At 38.0% G+C, this 23434-nt stretch overlaps 2 protein-coding genes across 18 annotated transcripts in view; one reads left to right on the forward strand and one right to left on the reverse strand.

The window, feature by feature from the left end:
* The window catches only part of Cask (calcium/calmodulin dependent serine protein kinase), a 328516-nt gene that overhangs the window by 198997 nt on the left and 106085 nt on the right, over positions 1–23434 (forward strand). For all 15 annotated transcript variants that reach the window (XM_085838264.1, XM_085838256.1, XM_085838257.1 and 12 more), the window contains exons 6-7: positions 16962–17064; positions 22148–22323. In XM_085838264.1, coding sequence (XP_085694390.1) covers positions 16962–17064; positions 22148–22323 — 279 coding nt within the window. The remainder of the gene's footprint in view (positions 1–16961; positions 17065–22147; positions 22324–23434) is intronic.
* Gpr34 (G protein-coupled receptor 34) lies at positions 2257–19723 on the reverse strand. Of its 3 annotated transcripts, none has more exons than XM_029473087.2 (4): positions 19654–19723; positions 10337–10528; positions 9660–9728; positions 2257–4140 (listed from the first exon to the last, which is right to left on the reverse strand). In XM_029473087.2, exon 4 carries the CDS (start codon positions 4041–4043, stop codon positions 2916–2918), a length of 1128 nt encoding a protein of 375 aa, XP_029328947.1. In that variant the 5' UTR covers positions 4044–4140; positions 9660–9728; positions 10337–10528; positions 19654–19723; the 3' UTR covers positions 2257–2915. The 3 variants fall into 3 exon arrangements, with proteins under 3 accessions (XP_029328947.1, XP_021008445.1, XP_029328948.1); XM_021152786.3 differs by lacking the exon at positions 19654–19723 and adding an exon at positions 11062–11141; XM_029473088.2 differs by lacking the exons at positions 9660–9728; positions 10337–10528; positions 19654–19723 and adding an exon at positions 6329–6623.

Here is a 23434-nt window from a genome sequence, read left to right on the forward strand (position 1 = left end):
CAACATACTGTTTACTGTTGCTTGTGCTGTATATATTTTCAAGATTAAGCACTTGGGATTAGATAACCAATTAGAGGCACGTCCCTGAGGACAACTAGTTTTTTCTTTCTGGCAATCACTGTTACCTTTACTTCTTCATCTGAGGGTTCAGCCTTATGACATTTCCCTCATCCACATAGACAAATCAACTGGTGTTGTCATTATTAAATCTTGCTTAAGCAACCATATTGTTGAGACTTCTTAGGTATATCTTCTGTGTCCTATCTAGAAGCAAACATTCTGATCTTCTGGTTCTTAAAATTTTCACTTTCCTCTTCTACAATGTTCCTTGAGCCTTATGTGTATGGATTTTGTTGTAGATGTATCAGTTAGGGCCAGGCAGCCCATGAACAGTGGATGTCTGCATTTTGACAAGATGGTGCTTTTGGTAATGGTCTCTGTCTGATACAAAAGAAGCTTCTTTGAGGGGCAAGAGCCACTTATATGTGTATATAAGGAGGATTTAGAATGCCCCTGGATCTGACCTGAAAGCTTTATCCTTGAGGATTAGTTTTCATAGTACTGCAAAGTACAATTACAAGCTGCCATGAGAGAAGTGCAACCAATAGTCCTACCCAGCTATGACACCTATTAGCCACAACAATGACCAGCAGAGCAACATATCTCTAAAGGTGCAATAGTGGCACATATTTTGGTAGTAACCAACAGCTTTCTAATTGGGCTTAAGGCAGCAGGGAAACTATGCCTGATACTTTAAACCTAGAGCTAACAAGATCATAGGTCTTAGAGAAGAACCTGCTACTGCCACTTTCCTTAAACCAGTATAATTCATAACTGCATTCTAAATTTTTTAGTGCTTTATGACATTGTTTTCCAGCCACTGGCTTAACTTGAGTTTTAAGACATATTCTAGGCTGGACATGACACATACCTTTAACCCCAACACTTGGGAGACAAAGGCATGTGATGTGATCTCTGTGACTTCAAGGCCAGTTTGGTCTACATAGTGAGTTCCAGGCCAGCCAGGGCTCCATAGTAAGACTCCTTCTCAAAAAAGAAGGAGGAAGAGGAAGAGGAGGAGTTGTCGTTGTCATCTATATGTAAAACTAACTATGTTGGGAGAGTTAGAGTACCAAAGCATTCTGATTTTTAAATAAAATCCCATATTCTGTGATAGAAACTTAATCAAAGATTCATGGAGTTTGTCACAGCAGTCTTTTACATATTCAGACAATGGCATTCTGGTTCTGTGTTTAGCAAGACCAAAACCTACACAAACACTGGCCAAACCTTTTTTCAGTTTCTCTAAGGCTACCTCCTGTCTGGACTGCAATGTCTAACGTTTCTTCAACTCTATCCAGAATAATGACTGGGGGAAAGCTAATTAGCCTATTTTTTCTTTTCCTCCCCATCTTATTTGTTCATCTATCTTTTCTTCCTTTGTTCACTCAACTACTCAGAAAATATTGCTTCTGACTTGCCAAACTACACTGACCTAGGAGTCAGTGATGAGTCCCTTCCCTTTACTCTGTGTTCCTGATCTGTTTGCACCTTTTAATGTCAAACTCCAGGTTTTCTGTATTGTCAGGAAATCTTTCACTCAGAAATTTATCAGACTAGCACTTATGTACCTGGGTTTAATATACATTAAGCTTTTACCATGTTTGTGCCAAAGTCTTCACATGTGACCATTAAGTTTAAATTGGTCTGTATGATATATATGTTATCATTCATGCTTTGATTTTTTTATTTATATGGACGTAAAGAAAATGATACTGTTTTAATATTTTACATAAATGATTTCATACAGTCCATACCTTTTTACTCTTGAGTATGATTTTCTTTCCTGTTCAATACTATTTTTTATTCGATAGTATTTTTTAATGTGTATGGGTGTTTACATTGCCCCAGGATGCCAGAAGAGAATCCACTGAAACTGGAGTTACAAATGGTTGTGAGCTACCATGTATGTGCTGGGAATCAAACCCAAGTCATCTGAAGAATACCAGGGCTTCACATTTCTCCAGCCCATTCAATACGATTTTTGCGATGTCCCCATGTCTGATGTGTATGTGTTGAATTGAAGTGTTAAAGGTATTTCATGTGGTAAAGCACAGTTTATTTCTTTCTGCTTTTACTTGTACATCCTTAAGTGTTCTGAGTGATGAGTATCATTGTGTATATGCTTTTATGGATGTATCTGCATGCTCCTGTAAGAGATGTACCTTGCAGTGAACTCGCTGGGTCATATCATCACGTGTACAGTCTGTGTCTCACTCTATCAAAGTGTGAAGTGGATGGATAATTTATGAATCTGCATTAAGTCATTCCTTTTGCCAGCCTATCATGTTCTTAGCTTGACTGTTATTTAAATTCTTCACCTTTTTTTTAAGCAGCAATAGTGGGCAGTCTCACTTTTATTAGAATTTTATTATTTCATCTGTTAGCAGAGATTTAGACATAAATGAATATAGCATCAAGTGATGTAAGATTTTGAAGTAATACTCACATTCACTGACATTTCAACTCAGTCCCCAGATTACTTTATTTTTAAACAAATTTAAAATTAGTATTAAGTGCCTAACTTTAGTAACTCTTTAGTGACTTGAAAAAAAAAAAACGACATTTTATCTGTTTTGTTGTTAAATCCATGAACTTCACTTAACATTGTAACCGTTGTTAAAAGTGTTAGCTTAACAATGTATTCTGTGAATTCTGTGAAAATTCTACATACAGTTCTAAAATCTAGGGATTAATGTAAGCTTTTCTTTGCTTTGAACTACTTTGCAATTAAGCAAGTGAAAGATCACTTCTAAAGATCTGAGTTTTGGGAATATTAGGACTTTGTTCGATAATTTTATCAACCTCAAGAAATGAAGAGACTGGTTTATATCAGTCATTTTAGTACATTTGCCTCAGTTACCCTTAGTGCTGTACTGGGGCATTTTGACTGTCACGGACAGATCATGCAGGGAATGTCCTGGCTTAAATTCTGAAGTGCTTTCACTTCTGCTTGCTTCACTTTGGAACCTTCTAAAAAGAAGTTGACACATGATTTTGCGAATATTACTGGACATCAGGAAATACATGACAGGATCCAGGCAACTGTTGAAAGAGGAGAAAACCAGCATGATTTCGTTAGTTTTGTGAATGATTTCCTTCCAGTAACAAGAGGACACATTTAGCTGTGAAGAAATGTAAATGAATCGAAAGGCATGGTAAGGCACAAAGCATATAGTAAAAATGATCAGTACAATAAAGGAGTTCCGGGCTGTTGTAGCATATTTGCCAGAGTTTGGAAATTTCGACCTCCGTTTAGAAATCCTCAGTAGATTCTTGCCAATCTTAATATATGAGAGGATTATCAGTAGGAAAATAAGCCAGAACATTACTACAAGAACAAAGTTAAAAATTGCTTCTCCCTTTGCATTATGTCTATCTCTGTAATGGAAACACATTGTGGAATTATGACCTCCCTTCTTCAGTGTCAAAATGATCATAGTTAAAAATCCAGCAAGAGCAACCGTCCATACTATACAGCAAACATAAATACTTTGCTTGGTGGTTATTGCCCTTCTTTGTTGTATAGACCGATTGATTTTTATATAGCGATCCAAACTGATAAACCCAAGCAAAATAATGCTAATGTACATGTTCATGTAAAATAGTGTCCCCACAACTTTGCAAAGAATCACACCTAGTGTCCACTTGTTTTGGTTGATGTGATACATTATGCGGAAAGGGAGGCAGAAGATGAGTAGAAGGTCTGCAACAGCCACATTAAGTAGATAAATTTGAATGGAATTTCTTTTACGGTGAATGCCCAGAAATACATAGAGGGCAATGATGTTTCCAACCAGTCCCACGAGGAATATAACAGAGTAGAAGGTTGTTAACACAGTAGATAGTAATTTTTCATCCATTGGACAGCTAGTGACATTTGGCACTCCTGAGAAATTTTGTGAGGCTTGGTCACTGTAATTAGTTATAAAGTGCATTCCATGAGTGGAGCAAAGCCAGCTGTCAACTGAAGTAGTAGTCATTGTTACAGTGTGACTTCTCAATGTCTTCTGTAACTATCAGGAAAGAGAGCTAAATGACATGCTCTTTGTACTTCTTTCTTTGTGTCTTCAGATTTTCCTACAACAGAAAGCCAAACATTGGGTCATTTGCTGTGATAATAACAGCTACTTTAACATAAAGCATAGATAAGGATTTCATTTCAGACCTAAATTCTACTTGGTTCTATTTTGCTATCTACACATGCATTATTGCATCACAAAACAGCAGTAAATACGGTAGGATCTCTCTAACCTTTTCTGTTGCTGTGGCATGCACACAGAGCTCATTTCATTTATTATATTAAAGTAAATAATTGAAAGAAAAAATAAATAATTGAACCATATGATAATATTTTCTTAGAGATACTGTTTTAGGACTAGAAATAGTCAAAAGAAACAGCAGCTCCTATTTTTTAAGGATGAATCTCAATATCCCATAAAGGTGCTTCTAGCCATGAGTGAGCTGGGTCCCTTCCTGATCCTGCTTTTCTTTAGGAATGCTTCCTGTTCTGCCCAGTCCCCTCATAGCTGGCATCCATTCATTTTGATATATGTTGTCACGGTAGTGATGTACCCTTTCACAGTAAGAGTAAGAAAGGAGATCCTAAATTTCCTTCTTCACCTAAGACCAAGATAGGAGTATTAAAATTACTTATCTATAGAAATATGCAGTTCCAAAACAGACCAAGGTGGCACCTGCCTCCTTTCAGAGATTCTTGTAGCACTTCACCAGAGACCATACTGGTCAAATAAAACCAGATCAGATAGACAGTAAACCACTGCCAGCCTAGAAGCATAGGACAGTAATATAGATGGGAAACAGTACTGTGGACTTCGAGATTTTAAGAGGTTAGCTAACTAAACATTAATTTTACCTTGGGTTATATCATTTGAGATTGTCACCAGAACCTTCTTCAGTATGTCAATTTTACTTGTTCCCAGTGCTACTTGCTATTGAACAATTCTTAGGCATTTGACTTTTGGGACCTACTATATATGTAAGGAGAATTCAAGCAGGTCTCCTCACATTCTTTTCTTAGAGCAACTGCCCTGTTTATCTGTAAATCCCTTCCGTGGGTGTAAGATAGAGTACAGATGAGACAGCTCAGAAGAGTTAAGGAATGTTGTGCCAAGCTTAACTACCTGAAACTGATCTCCAGATAGAAGAAAACTGTCCCTACAAGTTGTTCTCTGACTTCCAGATGTATGTGGTGGCACATACTTGTCACAAACAAACAAAAATTAAATACTTCAAAGCAGGACTTTCGAAATTATATTTAACTTCATGATCAAGGATAAATGATCATTACTAAGCCTATTTTCTCATATGTTAAAAATGCAAAGTTTTGCCAGGCGTGATGGCGCACGCCTTTAACCCTAGCACTCAGGAGGCAGAGGCAAGTGGATTTCTGAGTTCGAGGCCAGCCTGGTCTACAAAGTGAGTGCCAGGACAGCCAGGGCTACACAGAAAAACCCTGTCTCGAAAAAAAAAACAAAAACAAACAAACAAACAAACAATGCAAAGTTTTTATGTGAAACACTTAACCCTGATGCATAGTAAGTATTCAAAATAGTTGTCTTGAGGCCTGGGTCTTGTAGCTCAGTGATAGAACACTTGCCTAGTATGTGTGCAATCCTGGTTTAGGTCTCAGCACTGAAAAAAAAAAAAAAACCCTAACTTTAAAAAACTAGGTACCTAATGATCAATCTAAACATTACATATTTGCTTAAATACTGCTTGGATATTAAGACCAATATTAACAATATTGCATATTAACAATATTAAGACAGAGACCCTGTTCTCAGTAATCAGTTTTAGAGGACTGTAAATGCATTATAATAAAGTGTAGATTTTTTTAACTCAGGGTTTCTTTATGTAGCTCTGGCTGTCTTGGAACTTACTCTGTACATCAAGCTGGCCATAAACTCAAAGATCCACATTTCTGTATCTCCTGAATGCTGGGATTAAAGGAATGCACCACCATCCAGCTATAAAGGGTAGATCTTAATTATGATAATTAATTTTTCATGTTGTCATTGTTTTATGGTACTGAGGATTGAACCCAAAACCTTGCACATAGTAGGCAAACATTCTACCACTGAATCACATCTCAGCACAATAGATTTTTCAATTTTTTTCTTCCTTTTAAATTTAAGCAGCTTTAGTATACAAAATTTATTTCACTAAATATGGCATTTTATACATTTGTTTCATTGTACTTCCACTCTCCTCTGCCCATCGTCTGCTTCCCTCCCCCAGATTGTACCTCTGTGCTGTGATGTCATATGGATGGATAGGTATTTAACTGTATAATCCTCATGAAAGAAAACATGCAGTCTTTGTGTTTCTTCACCTTCATTATTCCTCCTTGTTCTACCTCCCTTAGATCCATTCCTCTCCCGCATCCTCCTTCTGTTTTTATGTCTTCTGCATACTATATTTGTATATCTAGATTCTGTAAATGAGAATTACCATGTAACATTTGTCTTTGCATAATCAATTTCTTGATTGGATGTTATATAGAGAGAAAATATTTGGAAAAATGTAGCCTCTCTTAAAACTATATTTTGGTCAAGTACAGGCTTTTAGTAGAAAGTAGCATTCAGCTTTAAATGTTTACAGACTGAAGGCAGGTCTTGGTTTCAAGGAAGAGGAAGTGGCTGGTGAGGAGGAAGCTCTGTTAAGCCATCTTGAGAAAGGTCTCTACAATTTAGGACTATGGAAGGAGAAAGAGAGAAGGGCACTGGGAGGAAGGGAGAAAGGAATGAAGGAAGAGCTGGGACTGTGTTGCAGATGCAGGAAGGCAGATTTCACAATGCTTGTAGAAACATCCAGGCGTGTTTCTTGTGATCTGAAACTTAAAAGGAAGAAACAATCTAGGAAAGGTAGCAGGCTGCTGATACTTCAAAGTACATTGTCAGTAATGGGGAGAGAAACCTGTGCTGTGTGGTTGCACAGGAAGCCCTCAGAGGCTCAGATAGAAACATCTTATCCATAGGTGAAAGGATACTGAGACTCAAGTGATAAGACTCAAGAAGGTGAATTGACTTGGAATAGGCATCTGTAAGTAGTTTTTCTTCCTCATAAATTTTAAACCCTATTAGGATTAAGAACCAAGTCTGTATTGTTTGCCTCTCTGTGTACCAGGTATTTAGCACAATAAGTATTACTGAATGAAAGAAGGAGTTTGGAAAAGTAGATGTAAAGTGTTAAAAGTACAAGTACTGGAAGCTTCAACTGTATTCACAATAACACAATTCCCTGTCCTCTATCAGCAATGTAATATAACCACAGCAAAAACTAACCCCATCTTTGGTTTAACTCAAAATTCTGTGGTATTTTAAATAAAAATTGTTACTGTTGACCTGGATTCTGTCCCAAGCTAATAGTCTCCCCTAAAATGTCTTTTTTTTGTTAAGCATCCCCAGTGGTATACTTAAGAAAGACCATGCACCAAACAAGAAGTGAAATTCAGATATTGTAGATATAAGTTGAATGGAATAGGCACATTAACCTATAGATGAAAATGTTTTGCAAGGCCATGAAGAGGCCCCTTCTTATTCATGTGTGCAGAGATCCAAGCAAGGACAGGTACTGGAAAAGTGCAGAGACAGGTATTGTCTCCTTGTGAGGTAATGCTTTTGCAGAATGAAGCAGTCTAGCTCAGAAAGTACTAAGTCTTCGAGCTAGAGACTCAAAGCTGCAGCGCTCTGTAGGAGGGATTCTCAGTGGTACGCTAGTCTGTAGATGAGCATGTCTTTGAAGATACCAATGTCTAGCTTCTTCCCAGATACCCTGATACAGTTGTTCTGGAATGGGTTTGATACACTGGTTTAAAAATATATGAGAGGTATCCAGTGTGTACTCAAAATTGAACACTTGAGCTAAATGGTCAAATGATCAATTAGTCATTATTTAGCACTTACTGTGATCCAGATACTATTTGAACACATGATATAATTTCTTTTATATAGTCTTTTTTTAAAGAACTTCTATTTATTTTATGTATGTGAGTATACTGCAGTTGTCTTCAGATATCCCAGAAGAGGGCATCAGATCCCATTACAGATGGTTGTGAGCCACCATGTGAGAATTGAACTCAGGACCTCTGGAAGAGCAGTTAGTGCTCTTAACCACGGAGCCACCTCTCTATATAGTGTTAATAATAGTGTATAAGGTAAGGAAAGAGTCATAGGTACTGTGGTCTCAGAGCTCTTAAGTGGTAGTACCCAAGTTGGGACTCAACTCTGACTCTCAAAGACCCTGAACCGCCTTGGTAAACTTCACTTCTATCATAACTGATCACCGTTTCCTTACTAATGTTAAATTCTATCAACTAAGAGTAGTTTAAGAGGATTCCTTTACCACTATCTCCTTTAGTTGTTTTATGAAGAGGTTGTACTGTCTAGCTTTGCTCCTCTGGAAGTTAGTAATGTTTCCATTTGCTAGGTCCATAACAATATGCAAGTAAACCTAGATTTCATGGAATCAAATCATTAATCAGAATTTCTTATTTCTGGGCCAAAGAGCAATAATCAAAATGTTTCTAGGAAGATATCAGTGCAGAGAACATATCCTGAGACCATTTCTTCAGCTCTAGTATGCAAGTAAAATTAAGTGATCAATAATAATTGGACAAAAGCACTATTAGTGACGCTGCTAGCGTCAAGTTGGAGAATAAAGCAAAAGCCGTGTGTTTCAACAGCAACAGAAGCATAGCATACAGTACCAGATAGTAGCTAGCCAGCAGCAAGTGATTATCAATCAATTCACAAGTTACAGCCTGTCTCAAATTTGGTAACTAGTGTCACCTTTAAAGTAAATTGGGAGCTGGGCTTGGTGGTTCATGTATGCCAGTAATCACAGTTCCTTTTGAGTCCAGGGCAGGAGAATCACAAGTTTACAGCAATGCTGTCTAACTTAGTGAGACCCTGCCTCAAAAGAACAAGTTAAAAGAGGGCCAGGAACATCTCTAAATGGTAGAGCAGTTGCCTAGAAGTACAAAGCCCTTGGAGTTTGATATCCAATACTACAAAAGCAAGAAAGTAAATAAGTCATCCATAAGTCATCTGGTGTGTTGGTATCATTCACTCAGTGATCATCATCACCACCATCATCAGTATTATAATTAATTTGGGGAGGTCAAGACAGAGTTTCTTTGTGTAGCCCTGGCTGCCGTGGAACTCAAACTCAAAGAGCAATCTGCCTCTGCCTCTGCCTCCCGAGTGCTGGGATTAAAGGCATGCACCATCACACCTGGATTCACTAATTATTCTTAAGGCTATTTATTCACATTTCAAAAGCTACTTGTTCGCTATAAGAATTTGCCAGTGAAGATGAGAAATAAGTGAGCATAGCCTGTTGGCATGGCAGAGCTGACTTGTAGCTCATACAGTAGTCCCACTCATTCTCTAATAGCAGGTAGTGTTTGTTACTCAGCAAGCCCCATTCCTGTTTGCAGTCCTAAGTGAGCACTTGTACCCCAACTGCCACTGTCCTACCTCCCAGATTTTCTTCAGTGGCTGTAGCCAAGAAAAGATCATGTAACATGTTATTTGGGTGTTATTTCCATCAATATCATGTGTTGAAATACATACCTATTTGACAATGGACTTATAATAATGACTGAATCTATTCAGGCCATACTTCAGAAGCTGCAGGAACTGCTGCATACAGAACAATTGAAAGCATGTTACTTGGGAAATAATGATATTAGTACTATATTTAGTTTTGTTGTAAACTTAACTGTTTACTTTTAATTGTTTGAAATAATTTTTAAAAATATATTGTGGTTTATTTTTCTTTTCTAGAGTATTCTCTTTATTTAGTTCCAAAACATGAAACTTAAATTGTAACTGGTCTGTACCATAAGATAATAAAAATATAATAAAAATGTTTAAGATGGGGAAACAGTATAGCATTGTGAAGTCAAGAGATAATAAATAGGAAATCTGTAGTATATTGCAATTAAATTTACAATGTCTGAAAATAACTATAGTTGATTCAAATACAGCTGCAAATCATTATGACTACGCAATGCCGATAAACAATGTGACTATTGTTCTTAGTTATTCTATCCAAAAAGAAGTCTCCTTTGAAGAGCAGAGGTGTCGTCCAAAGAAGTTTACTCAGTGACTCTAAAAAGCAGAGATTTGCTGATAGCAGAATAGTGTTACCAGCATACATCGAGCTTCACTCTGAACAGTCAAATAATCAAGTTTTAACTAAAACAAAGGCTGCTGCGTGTGGCTTTTAAAAATCAGAGAATACTTACAGTTGAAGCTTTCCTGAAGTAAAAGGAGTAAACCCAAAACTCCCTAGACCAGGTTGAGTCAGCTGGGCTCTTCCATCCGGTGATGGTGCAATTGGCTAGAGTTCTCTTCTTTTTTATATTCACATGTGGTACAGTTGTTTTTCCCCTTTTCTTTCTCTTTTCACTGTGACAGCCCTTGGGTCCCGTTTGGAGCTAAGAAAAGATACCACTCTTAGCAACAGCTTCAAGTTGAAGTTTAGAAAATTGCATCTTCTGTATGAGTCCCTTCTAGCCTAAACTGAAGAGTGTGTCATTCGTCCCCTAAGATGCCAACAAACTGTAAAATACAATAAAACTATAAAATACAATAAAACTGTAAAATACAATCCGAAATGGGCAGGTGCTTCTTTCCTAAGAAATGATGAGTGGTGTCCTGTAAGGGTTTTACAATACAGCCCCTGAATTTCCATGTCCTTCCGGATTCATTTTAGAAGTTACTACCATCATGAAATATATGAACTTTCTGCCCCAAAGTATACTAGCATTGCTAATAGTTGGGTTTTGTTTTGTTTTGTTTTGTTTTTAGTCTTTGGTTCTGCTGAAGTTTTATTTACTCTCTATATTATTTTAGTATCATTTTGTATCTTTCTTAAAGACCATGGATTCATTTCCTAAAACATCTTAAAATTTGGAGACTAGGTGGGATTTGTAGCACTATTCTCACCTCAGCACAATAGTAAACTCACCCAAGTAAGCCGAAGTGCTCTCTCCTATTTCAAGGAAAAGATGATGAGGCTCTGCAGCTTCCATTCTGGTCACAGTCCACTATTTAACCACCATCAATTCATCTGTGTTACTGCTGGCCCTGCACTCGAGTGTCATTTCCCCTTTTGGTTGATTGTTATCCTCCAGCTTTGTCTAAATAGTATTTAACTCACTGAGCTTCATCTAACATCGTAAGTATTTCTGGAAATATTCTTCTGAACCTCATATTCCCCAGAACTTTTAGTTTAGCTTTTTTAAGAATCAAATATATGTGAGACCATAATTTACATTGTTTGTTAGAATAAAAGTATTTTATAACTCTTACTTCCCCCTGAGAATCTCTGAGAAGGAAGATGGTTACTGTATCTGTCCAGCAGTATTTTTTTCTTACTGTGGTAAGCGACACATACCACTAGATTTACCACATAGCCAGTTTTGACTCTATCATGCAGTGCTGCTCAGTGTACCTATATCATCAGGCAGCAGATCACCATAACATTTTCATGATGCAAAATTAAACCTCTAAACCCGCTATACACGAATTTTCTCTGCCCCTAGTCTTAACATTGGCAACCATGATTCTGTGACACTGAGTTCCGTTATAAAACCTTTTTGTGACTTGTTTATTTTACTTAGCCTACTATCCTTGAGGTGCACCTATAGCATGTAACCTAATTTCCTTTCTTTTTAAGGCTCCATATTTCCAATGTTTGCCTATATTTCATTTTCTTTATTATCTTTCAAGAAGCATGTAAGTTTTCTCTGCTTTGGGGCAATTATGAATATTGCAATATTGCTGCAACAAACATGAATATGCAAATATTTCTAAAATTCTGTCAGGATTTTCATGACTAAATGAGTCATAATGTGCTTTTTATCTCCTGAAGTACAATATAAATACTATTTTTGTATTATACTATTGTCCTACACTCATGCCATCCCATTTCAAAATTGCTTTTCAGCTTTTAGTGTTCTCATAGTGTAGCCACATTTTCTCGCTGATGTAAGGTTTGAGTATTATCTTCTAGTTCCTGATCATTCTGAACTTTGTCACCATTCCCTCATTATGTGAAACCCAACCCTAGTGAAGTTCAGCTTGCCACCTCTTCCAGTTCTGAACCTCCCCAGTGAAGATGAGGACTACTGGGTACAAGCACACAGCCATACAGAATAGCCTGTCTTCAGATTGGCAATCCGGAACCTTAAGGGACCCCTGCACTGCTAGAAATCCTTAGTGTGAATTCTAATGTCCTTAGTCCCGTAATTCTCAAAGGATGACTTCCAGACCAGTAGCAAAGTGTGATCAGGGTGAGGGGGGAGGGTATAGGGGATTTTTCAAAGAGGAAACTAGGAAAGGGGGTAGCACTTGAAATGTAAATGAAGAAAACATCTAATAAAAAAATTCTTCATATATATATATATATATATATATATGTGTGTGTGTATATATGTATGTATATATATAAATATATACATACATATATAAACATTCAGAAGCTTGCAACTGAAGTTCATCCAGACCCAAAAGCCAGAAAATCTGGGGATGAGGCCCAAGAGTCTGTGTGATTCTGGTGTTAAAATGTAAGGGCCATTGCCCTAGTTAATCCTCCCTCAGAAATAGCTTTTCACACCTTTGACCTTCTCAAACTGCCAGCAACCTCATTTCCTTCCCCACTCTCACCTAGGAGTTGCTCTTTGTTTCCCTAATTAAACAGAAACACTTAGAAAGGAACCTCCTCTGTATCTACAGGGCACATTACAGGAAATGTATGCATTTTTCTATGTATGTTATTTCTTACTTTTAATATCCTACAAATAAGGAGGGAAATATGGAAGCATAGTAAAAGAAAAGAAAAATTAGACCTCTGAATATAATTTGTTTTGCAATTTTGAGTTTGGAAGTACAGACATATTTTCTGTAATTAAAACCCCAAACTGTACAAGTCTAATTAAACTAAATGAGCCTCATTATATGACAAAATAAAAGCATAACCACATGAAGAAGTTATTTTAGGTTCCTTTAAAATAGGATTGGGGTCAGGACATACTTTTAGACTTATGAAAAAGCTACATTATACAGCACAGTAATCAAAATTGGGAAATTTATATTAAAACAATACCATTATATATTTGACAATCCTTGTTACAAATTTCATCAGCTGCCCTAATAATATTTTTAGAGCAAAAATAAAAAGATGACATTTATCTGTGATACATCTTTAGTTTCACTGAAATCTTTTGAGTCCAGAGCTAGTTTTGAAGAGCATAAGCCTGCTACTTTCTAGAATGTCTCTATTATTAGATCTGACTGCACTGTTTGCCAAGGATACCACAACATTATTTTTAAGTCCTCTGTTAGAGGCTCTGAACTTGGTAAATAAGTGAAATTTTATGATTGGTTTTTGAATACTTAAAGAGTAACAAATGAAGCTAAGTAAAACAAGAATGGCAGAAGGATGGTTCAGCTGATAAAGGTGGGTGCCACCAAGCCTGATTGATGACTGAGTGTGATCCCCAGAACCTACATGGTGGAAAGAAAGAACTGACATGTACAAGTTGTCCTCTGACATGGCACACAATTATGCACACAAGGACATACACACAAGAGTGTAATAAAAAGCTTCAGAGAATAACAGGATTTGTTCATACAAGGTGATAGGTATGTGGAAGTTTATTCATTTTCCTGCAATTGTGTTACACTATTGAAAAGGGGCTTCTTCAATTCCACATCATCCTCTAACTGCATCCCCTGCCTCCATTCCTAGCACAGAAAACTTTGAAACTTATCGTTACTTACTGTCTCCACACCCATTCCCTGCAGAACCTAGTCCAATGGACGTTTTTATGTCTATCATGCCACCAATACCACTTTTATCACTGATACTATTGACTTCCAATCCGCCAAAGCTAATCATCTGTTCTCACTTCTCAATTTATATGGCTGTAGTAACACTGATCACTACTAAGCATTTCTTCTTGACAAAAATGTCTTCCCATGGCTTCTGAGATGCAAACTCTGATGTTCACCTTGTTTCCCTGTCTGACCATTGGTTTCCTTTTGCTAGATTCTTCTCATCTTTCTGCCCTCCATTTACCCACTGAGACCCAACTCCCATCGTCTTCTCTAATAGTAGTCACTCCCTCAGAAACTTCATTCATTCATTATCTTGGCTGTTGATCCCCAAATTCACATCTCTAATCCCAGCTCCTATCCTACCCTATCTTATAAGACTGATTAATAAATAGTCTGTCTTTCAAACACTTCCCCTAGAATTCTCCATTTCAGTAAGGTAGTGAGTGTCTTTATCTTCACTCCAAGGCTCATTGCAAGAACCTGCTTCTCAGGCTTCACCTCCTCTTTCAATGTATCCATCAGCAGCTCCTGCCAGCTTTACCTTTCGAACATAAGTTCTTGTCATCGCTCCATATCACCATCCTCTCGTGTCTAAGCAGCTCAGGGGGCTCTTTTTTCTCATTCCTATGTTCCTGTAGCTACTGGTCTGCAGAGTACTCAGGATGATCCTTTCTAAACCCAGAAGTGATTACAGTGCTCACTCTTCTGAGTCTCCGGGTAGTTTTCCATCATGATCAGTGTGAAATCCAGCGTTGACCATGGTTTTAAGGATGTCTGATCACATTTTCTACCACTCTGCCTTTGCTTCTTTCCCAGCTATCCTTCCTTCCAGTCTTCATACATATCAAGCCTCTGCACATATCTAGACCTTTGCAGTTATTAACTTCTCTGCCCAGAGGTTGCTTCCATGTGGCTTGCTTTTTTTTCTCTCTCTTCACCCTAGTCTCTGGATTTTGTCACAATAAGAAGGGCTCCTATGACACCCACCCAAATAAAATAGCAGTTCCCTAATTTTACATTATATGCTTTTGGCTTATTGTCTCTCCATTTGTATCTATGGATATAGTTTTTTTTTAACCTGGAGTTCAAATTTTATGACTCTTGACAGATAATTGATTGAAAATGGCAGAATCCACATAGTGATGAGAATTTCATAGATTACAGTATAACATTAACTTCAGAAGACATAATCAACAGACTATGAAGAGTGTACCATGGGCTTCTGACCCTAGGAAGGTGATAAGATGCTCCCACCGATGTGACCAAGAGACCCTATTTGGGTCTAAGCTGTAATTTTCCCCCTGCATCATGCCCATGATTTCTCAGGTGTGCAGGAGCTAGGAAAGAGCTCTACACTGAGCAGCATCCACAGCTCGCATACATTCTTCTCACTGCTTTGTCATGACAGTTTGTTCACTATTCATCTGTATACCAGCTTTTCCTTTCTCCTTCCCTCCTTCCTTCCCTCCCTCCCTCCTTCCTTCCTTCCTTCCTTCCTGTTGTTCTCATATACTATGCACACTTCTATTAGAGGATTCATCTTTCTTTATGACAGACTATGTATTTTTCCACAGTAGATTTCTGATGTTCTCATTAGGAAGAATAAGATCCTTCCCACTCCCACTTATATCACCATCAATATCTGTGTGGGTACACTAGCTCAGTTTTGTTGTACAGAGTGGTGGGGGCCTTTGTTTCAAGGCAACTTTCTTATCACCTAAACTTTAAAATGATACCAATTCCCAGCACACATACTGGGTGGCTTACAAGTACTTGTAGGTCCATCATATAAGAGAATAAAAAATATCATAACTTAAAAGGCCTGTCTTTTTATATTTGAGAATCATCCAAATGTACTGTTAGGTGTGTCAGAGAATATAGTTGTGAGCAGACACCAAAAGTCACTACTACTACGTTCTTCTCTGACACCACCTCCAACAAACTTCCATAGAGAAATAGATGAAGATAAGATCCCATGGGAAACCACATTGTTACCACAAGGTAGGAAGGAAAGCAGATCCACAGGCAATGCCCAGAAAGAAATCCCTGGGAACACAGCTCAATTCAAGTTAGTAAACCCAACATCCATACCTTTAATCCCAGCACTTGGGACACAGAGGCAGGCAGATCTCTGTAAGTTTGAAGCCATCCTGGTCTACACTACAAGTTCCAGGACAGCCAGAGTTACATAATGAGACCCTGTCTCAAACAACAACAACAAAATAGCCATTTGATATTCCTATTACTCTGGGGTAGAAAACATAAAGAAAAGAAAGAAGATGGGGAAGGTGAACAAAGAAAAGACCATTGGCATTCCCTAAGGGTCAAAGTGTAGTGACTTTAAATAAAATCACATATGTAGCAGGAAGAAGCATACCATGCATTTCTGCTGAAACAAATATAAACTTTAAATCAAATACAGACACACACACACAAGAAAGTATATCTGCACTTGTGGAATACCCATGCTTTCTGGGTGATAGCTTAATCTTGGAAACAAATAATTCCTAAAGTCTTTAGAGAAAGAATTTAGAAGTGAGAAAAGGACAAAGAATTCAAGCATATAAAATAATTCAAACACTTTTATTTGTTTTTTGTTTTTTGTTTTTTTTTTTTTAATTTGAGACAAGGTTTCTCAGTGTAGTCCTAGCTGTCCTGGAACTCATAGACCCACTTGCCTCTGCCCCCCTTGTGCTAGGATTAAAGGTTTGCACCACCACTGCTCAGCTTCAGAAACTTTTTTAGAATTGAAATTTGTTTTTATGCTAGGTGTCTTAATACGTGTACTTTTCATTTTAGGGAGGGTTGAGGGGATCAGGAAACAATTTGTAGGAGTCTCCACTTTGTGAGTCCCAAGTTGTCAGACTTGGTGACTTTTACCCTGTGAGCCATCTTGCCAAACCAATTCCCAAGGTTTGTTTTGTTTTTAAGTACAACTATATTGTATTATTTAGTTTTATGCAAATTGAACTCTTTTGCATTAAATCTTATCTTTGATTTGATTGTTGCTTTTTTTTTTCTTTTCAGCCCCACTGTGTTCTCCTTGCCTCAAAAGAAAACTCGGCACCTGTTAAGCTTGGGGGCTTTGGGGTGGCCATTCAGTTAGGAGAATCTGGACTTGTTGCTGGAGGTAAGACCACTTTAACATGCTCCCCCTTCAACACCTGGTTGATATGTATGAAGATTGGAAGGAAGGATAGCTAGGAAAGAACGAGCAAAGGCAGAGTGGTAGAAAATGTGATCAGACATCCTTAAAACCATGGTCAACACTGGATTTCACACTGATCATGATGAAAAACTACCCGGAGACTCTGAAGAGTGAGCACTGTAATCATAGTGCACAAAGAGCTTACCATTTGGAAATTGAACTGGACAAATAAAGTCACCTCTAGTATAAATGGGTTTGCCTTTTAGGATCACAGCATGCCTAAGTTTAAATTTCCTACCATTTTCCTTTTTCTATATATCAAAGAAGCCTGCTAAAGTCATCAGCCTATATGTCTGTGAAGAGCAAATAGAAAAGTATAACAAGGCTGGTTTTCTCATTAACCAAAACAAAACATGATTTTAAAATGCCTGTGCCATAATAGAAAGTGAAATTTTTACCAGAGTACAGAAGTGGATGCTAATTCAGATTCCACTATTGTAGAGTTTTTATGAATTCTTTTCCAGAATTCAGACCACAGCAGTGCCCAGGGTTTACTTGTATTTCTTAGTTTTGCAAATTGTAGTTCTCCATTCTGTACTGCTGGTATAGGCAGTGCTCTGAATACTAACAGCTTCACGAGGAATAAAAACTTCATGAAGCATATCCTTTAGCATAGAGTCTTCAAGTCAATTTGCCAACCTTCAGAAAACCTCTGTTAAGCCAGGTGTGGTGATGTACACACAGAATCTCAGCACTTAGGAGACTGAGGCAAGAAGATTGCTTTGAGTCTAAGACCAGCCTTGAGAACCTAGCAAGATACTATCCCATAAAATAAATTGAAACAAATGCTCATGTTAAATTCAAATGCTTTCCAAACCCTAACTTTCAAAATAGCTGTCTGTTACACAAGATAGTTCGTTCAATTTGATTGTGGCTAGAGCATCAAGCAGCAATAACAATGGCCATCTTCTGAAAAATGACCATGAATTATACTTGTATTTTTTTTATACTTGTATTTTAAAAATCACTCTCTGCCACACTGCTCCTGAGATTAAATTGTGTTAAGATCTAATCTTACATACTTTTCTAGCTAAGTATTTCCAGTAAACATGAGAATAAGAGAGAATGAGCCACAGTCCTTTTATGTTATATGCTAAGATGATTTTGTGTCTGTTACTCTGGATCTCCATTCTGTTCGTATTCATTGTGGCATAGACCATTTCACAAATCTGGATGGGGGTAGATTCACTAAGTTTGCCTCCATGTTCACCTCTTTTCCTAAAGACTATGAACTCTTCCTCTAATTTTTATTTTTTCAACAATATTGAACTCACATGTTCATTATTCAAAAATTAGTATTTTCTATACTCTAAAAAGGTTTTATTTTACATTGAGAAAGAATTTTATATGGTCCAGAGTGGCCTCCAAGTTGTTAAAGAGTTGAAGATCTGAACTTGTGGTCCTCCTGACTCCATGCCTGAACAGTAGGATTACAGATACACCATCACACCCAGTTGTTGGCACTGGGGGTGAGACTCAGGGTTTAGACGTGCTAGGCAGGGACTCTGCTGAGCTGCATCCTAGTCCTAAAGTACTTTCTGGTGGTCAAAATATTGTCATTTCTTAATGTACCTTTCCATATACCTTTGAAATAACTATTTTAAAGATTATAATACTTTAAAAAACACAATGTGAATAGGTAAGAGATACATGATTTTCCATATGGAAAAAAGCTTTTCTTCTGGTTAAAGGACTTTTGAAATTTTACTAGTATTTATCAATTTTGGAACAGAAAGCTCTTTTCCTGTAGATGGAATCTTTGACTACCTGGGCTTCCAAAGAGAAAAAGATTCTCTTCCTTTACATGTTCTACATACCAAAACCATGTAACTCCATTGCATTGCCCCTATCTAACATTTAACTGTTTAGAGAATCCACTTGCTCTGAATACAACGTAGAAAACAATTACAGTGTAGTAAAACTGCTTACCCTTAAATAGTCCTCTCCATTGAGAACTAACTACATACACAGGAGGCTGCCTTCCTCTGCTTTTCATTAAATTGTATAGATTTGTGTCCCCTCATAATTTGCACCTCCTATTCCATCTGCTTAGAATGCTTATTGTCATTTTATCTGTCGCATTTAGCTGTTTGCTTGAAGACTAAGCTAATAATTATTGCCTTTTAAAAGCAAGCATATTATAACTGCCCTAGTTATGTGACCTATCCCCTCTTCCATCTAACCAGAACTATCTAGCTTGCCTACTTCCTAACAAAATGTGATCAAACATGTAATAACAGCAAAGGCAAGAGATTTGTAAGTGGTAGGAGAGCCATGGCTCATCCCTCCAAATATCTGCCACAGCTATCACAGTGCCTAGGTCCTGGCAAGCACTCTAGAAATGTTTACATGAAAGACTAGTGGCTAGCCATTTTCCAGTCAGTAACAGATTATAAGCAACAAATCAAGAGGTGCCAGGACTTGAGAAAGCATGGTGAGAAGAAAGAAAAAGAAAGCCAGGTGACAAAATGCACAGCAGCCATCTGATACCAGAGGTTCATCGTTACATACCTGTGAAGCTCCTGAGAGAATCTGGACTGTAGCATTGTTCCTTTGTTGGTAGCCAGAGTGACAACTGAAGTCACCACAAAAGGGCTAAATGCTGTGTAACAGCCTATGAAAAACTAGTGAGGAAATTGTAAAAAAACAAAAACAAAAAACCTACATATGAAGAAGATAACAGTGGTCGTATGTATGAACATTCAAATCCTAAAGTATTAAAAACATAACCACTCAGAATAACTCCCTCCCTGAAGTTTGAGGCAAGGGTTATTATTTTATTGAAATTAGCATTTAAATATTTATGTACCTTTCTGAGGTATTTCAAAAAGTTACATGTTTGGTTTGGTAATTGGTTTCCTGTTCTTAGAATTTTGTGATCAAAGTCATAAAAGTCAAGTGGGAGAGAGAGAGAGAGAGAGAAAGGAAAGAAAAGGAGAAAGGACAGGAAAGGAAAGGAAAGGAAAGGAAAGGAAAGGAAAGGAAAGGAAAGGAAAGGAAAGGAAAGGAAAGGAAAGGAAAGGAAAGGAAAGGAAGAAAATTAGTAGCAAACACAAGGTGGTTAGTGAAGTCTTTCACATTCTACTGATGTTCTTGACGTTAAAAACCCACCACTGTGTCTGTCATGCTGAGCAAATTTTTGAACTCAAAGTACACATCTTCCTGAAGAAAAAGCACAAATTTCTTCATAGTGGGGGCATGCTTCAATCCATATTAATGGAGACTACACTGATGGAGAGAGCCTCTTTACGATGGCTGGGCCTGACTGTGGAGGTTTCGATTATTCCTCACAAGGAGCCCCCCACACACACAATGAGTCACTCTGCCTGAGTAGGAAGTCGTAGGAGGTGCGTGTCAAAGTACCATCTGAACTTTTCAGCAGGTACCAAATGGGTTCTGGTAGCTGTACTTCAAATGGTACCCTGAGATATTGGCCCTGCTTTTTCTTACTCCTGGAAGCTCCTGCCCTGTCCATCAAAACAATGTTTATTATCCTGGGACCCTGCCTTACGGAAGCTGCCAATGAAGTGGGAAGTTCAGTTCCCAATACTACAAAATCAATGTGAGGCTATGCCGGGGCCTAGCAAACACAGAAGTGGATGATCACAGTCAGCTATTGGATGGGTCACACAGCCCCCAATGGAGGAGCTAGAGAAAGTAACCAAGGAGCTAAAGGGACCTGCAACCCTATAGGTGGAACAACAATATGAACTAACCAGTACCCCCAGAACTCGTGTCTCTAGCTGTATATGTAGCAGAAGATGGCCTAGTCGGCCATCATTGGGAAGAGAGGCCCCTTGGTATTGCAAACTTTATATGCCTCAGTACAGGGGAATGCCAGGGCCAAGAAGTGGGAGTGAGTGGGTAGGGGAGCAGGGCGGGGGGAGGGCATAAGGGACTTTCGGGATAGCATTTGAAATGTAAATGAAGAAAATATCTAATAAAAAAATTAGAAAAAAAAAGAAGTGGGAGAGAACACAGAGTGGCCTGCACCTGTAATCCAAATTGAGGAGCTAACTAGCCTCTCCACCCCTGCTGAATTTGATAACCATCAACAGGCCTTGGCAACATGTTCTCTGTAGATGGGTTAAAAGGTCTCTTAGGTTCTTTTTAAACAGAGGACCACAGTGAGATAAAGTATTTTACAATCTCCAAAGTAAAAATAATCTTGGATTGAGCATAAGAGTCATGCAGATGGACAAAAAAACAGAGGAAGGAAGGGCAGGGCTGGGCCTGCAGAATGTAGAAGAGCTGCCAAGTTGGTCAGGCAGTGGCCTGTCCCAAAGTCCTTTCCCGGCAGAGTTGAAGCCTTTTATTCCTCCACAGAGAAAAAGACTACCTCGAGGGTACTCAGTGAAAGATGGTTATAGTGTACATGCAGCTCCAACCACATTCCTCCTAGAAAACTGTTTTTTGTAAGAGAGGGAGGAAAATACGAAAATGCTTTAAAGAACATGAGAGTCAAAGAGGATTGCCTGGGAGGGAGTTCCTGATTTTGCTTTAGTGTATGCTCTCGTTCTCTTCAAATGTTTACATTAAGAATAAGCTAAATATTCCCATTCCAGTAGCCACTGAGAATTGCTGATTGACCTAGGAACTTGGCAGTTAAAAGTCATCTTTTTGCCATCAAACTGTTGCTCACTTATGCATGCCCTCTTCCTGCCCCTGCCTCTCCTTAGGACAGGTACAGACTGGCCAACTCACTCTTCCCCGTCCTCTGCTCTAAATTGGAACATATAAAATTCTTCAAGGAGCAAGAAATAGAAGACCTACTATATAACATACAGAATTCAAAAAAGAGGACCAGAGTCCTGTTCTAGACCCAGTCTTTTCTGACCCAGTGGTCAGATAAACTATTTTTGCTTTCTATGAATTCCTTTCAGAAAGGGAAAAGAAGTCCTAGAACATTGATATTGGTAAATTTTTTATCCAAACTGATACTGCTTTTTTTAATTTTCAGATTTCACAAAATCAGTTTTCCATAATGTTGCTGTTTTAAATACAGGACGCGTTGGAACACCTCACTTTATGGCCCCAGAAGTGGTCAAGAGAGAGCCTTACGGAAAGCCTGTGGATGTCTGGGGCTGTGGTGTGATCCTTTTCATCCTGCTCAGCGGCTGTTTGCCTTTCTACGGAACCAAGGAAAGATTGTTTGAAGGCATTATTAAAGGAAAATATAAGGTAATAGATTATGACCATTGTATTTTCCATACAAATTAAATGATCCTGAAAAAGGTATTTGTCTTGAAGTTGTTGTCTGTCTTTGCTCATTAACTTACTACTGCCTGAATATCTACCCCACCAGAGCAAAGGTCTGTGTTGCCATCAGGACCCAGTAGCCTTGTGAAGCACAATATGGGGTCTTGGGAAGTTTGAGTCACCATGAGCTCAACTCAATGAGCAGCAGACTTCTGTGGGCCTTTTTTGTATAGTTAAAAACCCTTCATTTTTAAAGCTTTTTTCTTAATTCATAACATTCAAATGGAAATTTCACTCAGTTACTTTTTCAGTCATTTCTTATCTTAATTTTAAGTTTCCACCATCATAGCCAAAAAAGTCTTTATATTGCAGAGTGAACTGACATGTGAGCTTTACAACATGTTTCATAATAACAGTTCACAGGTACTTTCTTTAAAGAATTCGTTTTTATTAGTTTTGTGTATATGTCTGCATGTAGGTAGGTGCATGTAAATGCAAGAGTCTGCAGGAGATGTTGGATACCCTGGAGCTAGAGTACAGGCAGTAGTGAGCCCACCCAACATGGAAGCTAGGAAGCAAACTCGAGTTCTACAGAAGAGCTAAGTCACCCCTTCAGCCCCATCTTAGAGGCATTTTGATATGACTTACACATTCATATTCCTTAGCTACTATGCATCAAAAGCCTCAAATATTATTACTGTCTTGTAATTACTAGATTACTGCTTTCATTACTAAAAATCATGCTGTGACTGACATTATGGAGAGTTATATCAAAAAAGCCCTAAGGACTCTCAGAAATAAGTAAGCTGAAGGTCCATTCACAGTCCCAACCCGTCTTACTCTAACTATGTATCAATACATGTATCTGGTAAGGTCTAGAGCTGTGATAGTGTGTATCTGGTGGAACTCCCCCCCCCATTATTACTGAAGCTCATACTTTCTATACAACTGAATCATTGCTTCATTTTTGGCCATGCCTGATAATTTAAGACCAAATATAAGTTTATATAACACTAGACTCCCAAACTGTGAAGCTGCTAACATTTTCTTTTCTATTTGTCAGTAATGTTATAATTTTTAAGATTTATTTTTA

The sequence above is a fragment of the Mus caroli genome, unplaced genomic scaffold, assembly GCF_978045245.1.
Source record: "Mus caroli unplaced genomic scaffold, Mus_caroli_1 scaffold_5, whole genome shotgun sequence".
Taxonomy (NCBI): domain Eukaryota; kingdom Metazoa; phylum Chordata; class Mammalia; order Rodentia; family Muridae; genus Mus; species Mus caroli.

What these genes read in the sequence shown, in the direction of transcription:
- Gpr34 (XM_029473087.2), bottom strand. Translation starts at nt 4,043, where the DNA reads ATGACTACTACTTCAGTTGACAGCTGGCTTTGCTCCACTCATGGAATG.